Raw genomic sequence first — 9,321 nt, forward strand, 5'->3', positions numbered from 1 at the left:
AGGGTTGTTTAAAAGCTCAGTAAGGTGCTGATCCTCTTAATAAAATGTGTAAGTAACACATTCATACTGAGAAATGTTCAGCGTGTGGACCCAAAGAACAATGAAACACATTTTATTAAGAATGCACTCACTGTACAATTACAAAATATTGAACATAGAAAAAGCTCAGTCACTACTCTATTTCACAACAACATTTAAATGAGTAATGTGGGGTGAGAGGACGTGGACCACACATGGACATTTCAAACTGAGTCTCTTTAAAATGGTCATTTTGTCTAGAAGCAGCTGGTGTGAAAATCAGTGTCCAGAACGATCAGATGATGACCAGACTGAAGCAGGAAAATATGAGACAGTTTTAAAACCAGAGGAAGTAACTCGCTATGCTCTGCATCTTATCAAAAGGCTGGGCTGCATTTTACTCAAAGTTTGTTTCCTCTGCAACATTTTCAACGTGTGCAGACGGAGCTGTTTAATCTCTAAAGACCAGATCAGATCAAAGATTCGTGATGGGAACTGGCCGGTCTGAGCTGGACTCAAGCCGGCTGATGATGTCACCTGACACTGAGCTGGTCAAATGGCCGGCGGCTGGTTTTTAAGCATGTCACCTGTTTCAACAGCCAATCAGCTTGTAGTGAAGTCAGCTGGTCAAGTCAAACGCTGCATTGACAATAGTTGCCCGTTTCAACTCGTCTCGATGCCAATCTTTGGTCCGAACTGGGCTTCAAACAGCAGGTTATCGTGAATCATAACTTGTTGTGGGCTGTCAGTATGATCAGCATCTTAAGTTCTAGAAACGCATTTATTCATTAAAGAAAGAGCATCTGCTAAAACACTTCAGTGTACGAGGGAGAGCCAATTTGATTACAAAAATATATCTTTTATATGCAGTGCGCAAAAACATGAGTAAGAGTCTTCAGGCAATAAGTTACTCAGTCGAAGTTCTTCACTGTTACAAAAAAAAAGGATGACTTGATTATTCTGTCTTGTATTTACAGTGATTTACAGCGTACAGTGTCCCACCGGTAGAGTCGAGAAGGGAAGTAGCTGCATGGAAGTACAGAGGTGGCAGTTTGGCAGTTTGTGATGAGGTTGTAGGTAGAGACGCACAGCGGGCAGAGGAGTTACGCTGTGGCCTCGGGGTCTGTCGAACCCTCTGGGTCTTCATCGTTGTAGATGTTCTCAGCCTGGAAGGAGAATCAGTGTGTCAGTCATTCAGCGACATACAGACAGATTAGGATGTATTTATGAGTGGGTAGTATTTTATGATTCAAAGACAACCAGAAAAAAGACTAATGTCAGGTTCAGACTACACGATAACATTCCCATTATAACTGACGGGGCCGGCGTACGGTGTCAGCTTGGATCGTGAACACTGACTGTCGTAAGCGATAATCCATCATTCATCATCTGACATAGTGAACAGACATAACTGAGGGGAGCCCAATTTTACCAAGAAAAGACAACTACTGCTACTTTCTGACATCTACGACAGTGCAGTGTTACAGAAAAGGCTTCAACAGTACAAACAGTATTAAAGAGAAGGAAGTAAACACCCAGCTGGGTCAGGACACTCACCATTCCTCTTGACTGTCTCCTCACTTTGCCCTGACTGATTCCCTCCAAATGAAATATCAAACTCCGTCTTGACTGAGATTTTCTCTTTGCAGTCGTTAGCTGAGATGCCGGCCTTTCCCTGCTACCTGCTCTGATCCACTTTATAGTTTTAGTAGCATGTGATCCCCAGAGCAGAGTCACCTTCTGTCTGTCACCTCAACATGGTGCTGCAAATTCATCATTCTCTTTAACATCGTATAGGGAATACTTCCCTATAAGACAATATAATGCTGCATCCTGGTGTCTGCCTGTCCAAAGCGAACACGCTTTAATAAAATGTGGTCTCAGTTGTCTTACCATTTGCCAGACTTGCATAATGTTGTCTTCAGACACAGAGCAGATGACCCAGGGCTCGTTGGGGTTCCAGGAGAAGTCGGAGATCTTGGCTGTGTGGCCTCCATGGATAAACTAATGGACAGAAGAGAAGACACCATTTTTATTATATTGAAACGAGCTAGTGTTATCAATAATGGATCATCGTCAGGGCTGAGTGATACAGCTTTAAAATAATACCGCAACGTATTTAAGTTATTTTGCGATATTCTGAAATCTCCAAAGTACTGTAGACTACTAAAATGCAAAATTATTAAATTAACTTCAGTTACAATTAAGTTAAATAAAGTACTGTTACAATAAGGTTGAAATGATGTTATAATAAACCCATGTGGAACACCTTTCAAAGAAATTAAGAGTAAGAATTGTTTTTTATACAGGAATAAGTCATGTTTCACCTCACCCAGCAGGAAGACCATTGTACAATGTCTGTTTTTGATTTTGGTGATGTCATATACACGCATGCCTCAGCTTTAGGGATGCACCGAATATTCGGTAACCAAATATATTCGGCCGAATATTGCAAAAAAAACCCCACACATTCGGTATTCGGTGGAATAAGTTAAAAGCAAGGCCGAATAATAGCAGCGTGTTTTGATAATGCAATCAAACAGCGTGCCGTGACGGGCCGAATAAAATGTCGGCAGTGTGGCAATCCGCCCGTCACGGCACTCGCATTTGCGACTAAAAATAGTTTTGAGCGAGCAAAATAGGCTTAAATCATTCAGCACGCTGTGCGAGCAGCCTACAGATTTCAACCAGCAGCAGAAACGAAAGGCGAATCCCACCGATTGTGGGTTGAATGGAGGTCACAGACACAGACAGTAACGTTAATGTATTCCTGTCAAATACAGCGGCCATAGGCTTACCGACGAGGAGAAGTCGGCTCCAATAATATCCTCTTCTTGGTGTCATGACTGCCCAAAAGTACCTGAACAGCCAAGCCAGCCGAACACAGGTATGTGATGTGTCAGAGGAGAAACGAGCCGTTAACGGCCCACAAACCTCACCGCACTTTAGGGACTGTTCTTTACTTATGAAGGGACTGTTCTTTACTTGTCAGGGGAGGAGGGTGGCTGGTTGATTTTTATTTTATTTATTTATTTTATTTTGATCCCCCCTATGTTAATCACTGATTGATGCTGTTTTTGAAGTATGAATAAGTCAGTAAGTAATTTATTCCATTGAAATATCATTGATGTATTATAGAAAAGTGATTTATCTTTTTATAAATGACAAAAGGCACATCTGCCTCATTTTTGCTGTGGTATCGTGATACTACTCAGAACCATTGTATTTTCACTGGTATCGTACAGTGGGTCCCAATTTTGGTACCGTGACAACACTAATTTGGAGGGGGTTCATCTGCAAAAACTAATGAAAAACTAAACAACGATATTTGGTATTCAGCCAAGTGTTTAATATTATTCGGCTTCAGCCACAATTTTTCATTTCGTTGCATCCCTACTCAGCTTCCACATTGAAACCTTGCAGTTTTTCACAGTGCCTTACATTTTATCACTGGGGATCGGTATCTTACCCATCACTGCATTTATATGAAAATGTGGGCTGGCCCTCTCTCGAAATTCGCAGAGAACAGCACTGTCTTTTATTCATTTAAAAAGCCTTGTGTGGAAAGCTTCCCTTATATTTAACCTTACTTTAAAACTTTGTACCCCTGGTTATAAAACACGTTCACAGACACAGCTTAGACTTCACATCCCACGTACGAAAAGTGAACTAGGAATCAGAATCAGAAATACTTTGATCCCCAAGGGGAAATTATTTATGTTACAGGTGCTCCTTGCAAGAGAGAGAGAGAGAGGAAAGACCGCCTTCAGTTTTTATGCCCCTGACAGATGGAATAGACTCCAGGAGTCACTTAAATTAGATAATCTGGTTTCCATCGAGTCCTTCAAGGTGCTACTTGATGAGGCTTTACATAGAGATCAGTCTTGCTCCTGTTATTTTTAGTCTTGTCTGTATCTACTATGTTTAGTTTTTTCACTTTTACGTTGTAAAGACTGTATTTTTTGTATTCTGTACTCTCATGTTTATGTACTTTGTAATTTTGTAATTGTGTGTGTTATGTATTGCATGCATGGCGTCCTTGAAAAAGAGAGCTCACTCTCAGTGGACCTCCCTTTTGAAATAAAGGTTAAATGAAAAATAATTGAATACATCAAAGTGGAACAACTGGAGCTTTTATTTTGAAGCACTCAGCTCATCTCAAGCCTGAAATGTTGATGTTTTTGTTGTGAAGTTGAAGTTTCCAGGCAACAGTTGTTCTTAGCCGTTAGCACAAAGTTAAACTGTTGCCGCTGCGTCTTTAAACATGACGATTTATTCACTGTGAGCTGGAAACAAACTAATAGCTCTCCAGTTCATATATTAAAAGTATCTGCAAGCCCCACTGGTGCTCCATGGTCACAAAATGCTACTAAGTAGTTGTGGTTTGGAGCCCTGCAAAGACACGTTTCGTCTGCTCACACTGCCGTTGAACATGATGATTTATTCTCTGTAAGCTGGAAACAAACTAGCAGCTGTCCACCTCATATATTACTAATGTTCACAAGTCCTTCTGGTGCTCCATGGTCGCAAAATGCGACTAAATATTAATGTTTGCGGTCTAGAGCCCTACAGGTGAGAAACACACCTCTCCTGCTCAGGATAAAGTGTTCTGGATGGTGGAGGAGTGTGTGTGAGGTATCATGTTTGTGAGTGTCTGTGAGAACCAAAGTGTGGAACAAGCCACGATATATCCAGTATATTCGATATATAATGTCCACCCCTCGATCATCTCAACTTCCAAGTTCAACAGGATTCACTGAGACTCACCAGAAGCTCGGGCGGACCGTCCTCTGCATCCTCTGGTGACTGCTCCTCTCCGATTTTACTGGAAAAGAAAAACAGGGAACAGAAGCGTTAAACTTATGTTACAATATGACCCCACGAGTCTACGTGGGGAAGACATTACGTTCACTGTCCAGTGGACATTCAACACTGGCTAGAACTGCAGGGAATCATTTCTGGCAACTCCAGTGGAGCCATATTCAGTGGACACTGAGGGGTTAGATGTTAAAATGTTTACCTGAGGTCCCAGACGTTGAGGCGGCGGTCTGTTCCACTGGATGCCAGGATGGTCTCGTTATGAGGTGACCACTGAACCTGGAACAGCCAATCAGAGAAGTCAGGTTAGGTCAATACTAAAACTTCATCACAAAGATTTTGTCAGGAACATTTATCTCAGTGTGCTAAAAGATGGAGCTGTGAATACTGCAGTCTGATTGGTCAGTAGAGGATGGTCAATCCTCACTTCCTGTGGGCTACAGCAACACTAAACCCCTGAGCTTGCCTGAGAAGGACTAAATGCACAAAGCTGCTATTTTGAAATATCCCATGGAGAGAGACTCTCACTGCAGCCTGTTGTATTTTGTTGTGAAAATGTGGGCGTGCAGCCTCGTTCTGTGGACGATAAACCAGGTGCAGACTTCCATCTGTGTCACCGCTGATGAGGAAATACAGCGAGTGCTGGACGGAGCAGTGAGTGACAACAACCCCGCCCACATTTAAGAGGACTGTCTGAACACACCCAGGGTCTAGGTACCATGTCTGAAGGCTTACTGCTGGTTCCAAAGGGACTGGACTGAAAGGGTTTGGTGGAGACGGGGCTTTAGTGATAAATATTTTACCTGGAAAATCTCATCCTTGTGTGACTCGAAGGAATGCAGCTTCAATTTCAGGTTCCTCAAGTCCCAAAGAGCGACAGTCTGTAAGTCAAAGATGAAGAGAGATTAGGTATTCCTGCACATGATATCACAGCTGTGAATGAACAAGAATTAACATGTTGTGGAACATGTCGTTACCTTGTCTGCGGAGCCAGAGGCCAGAATGAACTCGCTGTAAGGGTTGAATGACAAACAGTTGACCTCTGCTGTGTGGGCGTCCACTGCGTGGCTGGGTTTGGAGGTGTTGTTTGAACGAGTGTCCCAGCTGAGGTGAGGAATGACAAATATTCATGAAGGTGTGAGGTCACATAACATTACAGGTGAACTGTTGTTAGACATGAGTTATAATGAAGCTTCTTACATCATGAGCTTCTGGTCATCTGCTACAGATCCAAAGAGCGACTCGTGAAGCAAGTGCCAGGAGACGTCCTCCACCACAGCAGTGTGACCGGTGAAGATCGTCTTTGCCTCGACTATCTTGCCCTCTTTGGGCACAGCACTGATGTCCCACAGACAAATGGTCTGGAGATGAGAAAAGATGATAATGGTGACCCAGTAAAATTAAATATGAGAAGATACTTAAATACAGCAATGAAATATTTTCTTACATGGTCATCTGACGCACTGAGGAGAGAGCCGGACAGATTTGGATTCCAGGAGAGACCGTAGCCTTCCTTCTGGTGACCTCTGAGACGCAGATCAGGGTGACACTCTCCAGAAGCATCTGTGGACGATGAAAATAACACACATGGTCCATTTCTTTCACACGAACATCAAAAGCAGATACTCAGTAATCAGAATGTGTTCCACAAAAATCAATTAGCCTACTTCACTTTCAACCATTAGCATCGTCTTGAGTTGTGTGTGACGTGTGTACCTGGCTTGGAGGGGTGTTTGGTGTAGTCGAACACCAGCACCTCTGAGGTGGGGGTCTTGGTGGCGATGATGCAGGGGTTTTGGGGCATGTAGCGGGCACGATTCACCTCTCCTTCATGGTTGATCTTGATTTCTATCTCGATCTTGCCGCTCACTGAGCCAAAGCCTCCGAACTCTGCAAGAAAATGCGTTCGTAGTAAACAGACACATCACAGAGGCAACAAAACATTTTCTGTCTAATGGGGAGACTGACGATCCAGTATCATCGGCACAAAGTGAAAACACTGATCCACATCATCATCTTCAGGTTATGCCCTTATTTTGACATTCTTGTGACTGTCAAACAGCGGCAGGTGGATGATGAGCAGCCAAGAAAAAGACGCCAAGGTTAACTTTATTTACCAATCGACATACTGCCCACCACTGCAAGGACTAACTATAGATATACTATAGATATATAGGATGTGAAAAGTCTGCCTGGCTTAATATTCACATGTCTTTGGCGTGTGACTGAGCTGGTCACCCACCTCCTTTCTCACTGTCATAATGTGAGGCTTCAAACTGGGCGTCATCGTTGGGCAGCTGAACGCTGGCGATGACCAGGTGATTCTGCTCATCAGATGTGTGAGTGCCCAACACCAGCCGGTGCACGCTGTAATCCTTCCCCTCCGGCCTGGTGAGGAAAATAATTATCATTAATGTCGTTCAGAGATGACAGAGTGCATGATGGTGTGTGAGAGAATTACTGCTGGTAAGATGTGTAACGGCGTGCACCTGGAGACGTCAGGCAGCCACTGAGCGGTCAGGCTGGGCCACTCCAGAGCGTGGGTCATCACCAGGTCGTACAGGAAGGGAGTGTTCTTCTTCCAGATCTTGTACTCCTCGTTTATCACCCTCTCTTCAACCGCATCATCAAATGCTCCTGCTGAGAGACAGAACGCAGAGGGAGGTCAATGGAGACCGAAACTTCTGTGACGCTTGCAATGATGCATTAATTACAGAGAAGGATTAGGGACATGTTAGAGAAAACATGGCATCACCCAGACGTGTTGATCACCAGGATGACAAAAAATACACTGTCCCCGCTGCTTTCAGGCAGCCTTAGGACGCAACTCATAAACGATAACGCACAGTGTGGCATCACCCAGAGGTGCTGACGTACTCTGTAACATCACACAACCACCTTCAGGGGATTTTTCTCTGGTGGCGCCCTGGCAGAAGTGGAGCGGTGTGGATCAGTGAAAAATTGAGAACAGTTTTCGGGTAATAACACAGTAGGTGACATTGTAAATGTAATAACATCACCTGAAATCTTGTTGGTAACTTGTTATATTTCTTTGGTAATGCTGAATGTGTATTACTGTCACCCAACACTGTAAGAACACACTTAGTTGCTTTTTATACCATGTCGCAGACTTGGTAAACTTTGACTTCTTTTCCTCCTTAAATTGCGAGTTTAATCTCGTAATATTTCAACATTATTCTCGTAGATGTATGACTTTATTCTCACAATATCACGACTTTATCTCGTAATGTTACAACTTTATTCTCGTAATTTATGACTTTATTCTGGTAATATTACAACTCAATTGTATTAATACTACGACTTTTTAATAGAATATTTACAATATTATTCTCGTGATATTATGAAATTATTCACGTAAAATTATTGCCTTATTCTCGTAGATTTACGACTTTATTCTAGTAATACTATAACTTAATTCTCTTAATACTACGACTTTATTACAGAAAATTTACAATATTAGTGTTGTAATATTACAACTTCATTCTCGTAGATTCATGACTTTATTCTGGTAATATTATGACTTAATTCATGTAGGTTTACCACTTAATTCTCGAAATCTAAGTTTTCCCTAACACGTCCCTGATCCTGCTTCCTGTAGCCTTCACTGAGGGTGGCAGATTAATATCAGAGAAACTATTGAGTGTTTCCGTGTTAATGATAACTGATACTGAGGCATTAATCAGCAGCTGTTTCAGGTTGTCTTTGCATTAGAAGTAATTGACTCCAGTGTGTAGCAGTATGAGAGTGTGTTATCAGAAACACACCGCCGTTAGCTCACCAGGCTAACATGATTATTGCTAGTATTATCATAACGTAGGTTACTGTAACAATAGTGAGGCGCTGCGGGCTCACTGTATCACGTTAGTACGGGATGAAGGAGGAAACGCAAAATGGCGTAAAGACAATAACAATAAACACACAGGGATATTACTACAGTTTACACAATGAACACGCACCCGGCTTTTGTTATGAATGATTTGAGGTCAGGCGCTACGGCAGCTAGCTGCTACCCAAGCTAGCCGAACAGCTAACGCTAAGACATGTCAGATAATACGGAATCAAAACCTCCGCTTTATCGTTACCTTCCTTGTCCGCCATTGCTCGTATCTTAAGCAGCTGGTGGTCCACAGAGACTTTCGGATAATGGAGATGCGGAGCCGAACAGCTTTGTCCCGGATCTTCCTCTCGTGTGCCAGCAGACCTCAGTGCTGTTGGATGCACTGGGTGAACGATGCTAAGCTAACGGCTAGCTGATTGTGAGAGACGTGGGTGCATTCGCGCGCTCTGAGCGAGCGGGAGGGGCCGCCCCCCCCCCCTCAGAGCGCAGCGGCGCCTGGTGACCAGCAGAGGGCAGCACGAGCTGCTTCTTCTTCTACTACCTTCTCTTCTTCTTCTTCTTCTTCTTCTTCTTCTCCATATAAATGTGTATTTGTTTGTATTAATCATAGAAAACAATGGTTTAAT

The 9,321-nt window shown here is 43.0% G+C and overlaps 1 protein-coding gene across 1 annotated transcript; it reads right to left on the reverse strand.

Annotated features, from left to right (window-relative positions):
- Positions 1-96: 96 nt before the first annotated feature.
- rbbp4 (retinoblastoma binding protein 4) lies at positions 97-9,149 on the reverse strand. The gene is made up of 12 exons (XM_049602081.1): positions 8,940-9,149; positions 7,326-7,476; positions 7,079-7,224; positions 6,553-6,726; positions 6,284-6,399; positions 6,037-6,197; positions 5,814-5,940; positions 5,640-5,717; positions 5,039-5,115; positions 4,786-4,843; positions 1,912-2,022; positions 97-1,184 (listed from the first exon to the last, which is right to left on the reverse strand). Exons 1-12 carry the CDS (start codon positions 8,953-8,955, stop codon positions 1,122-1,124), a joined length of 1,278 nt encoding a protein of 425 aa, XP_049458038.1. The 5' UTR covers positions 8,956-9,149; the 3' UTR covers positions 97-1,121.
- Positions 9,150-9,321: the final 172 nt, after the last annotated feature.

The sequence above is a fragment of the Epinephelus fuscoguttatus genome, linkage group LG17 (assembly GCF_011397635.1).
Source record: "Epinephelus fuscoguttatus linkage group LG17, E.fuscoguttatus.final_Chr_v1".
Classification (NCBI taxonomy): domain Eukaryota; kingdom Metazoa; phylum Chordata; class Actinopteri; order Perciformes; family Serranidae; genus Epinephelus; species Epinephelus fuscoguttatus.

Coding starts and splice junctions, on each gene's coding strand:
- rbbp4 (XM_049602081.1), bottom strand. Junction 6,400..6,552: donor CAAACACCCCTCCAAGCCAG/GTACACACGTCA, acceptor CATCGTCCACAG/ATGCTTCTGGAGAGTGTCAC. Junction 4,844..5,038: donor CTCAACGTCTGGGACCTCAG/GTAAACATTTTA, acceptor TTTCTTTTCCAG/TAAAATCGGAGAGGAGCAGT.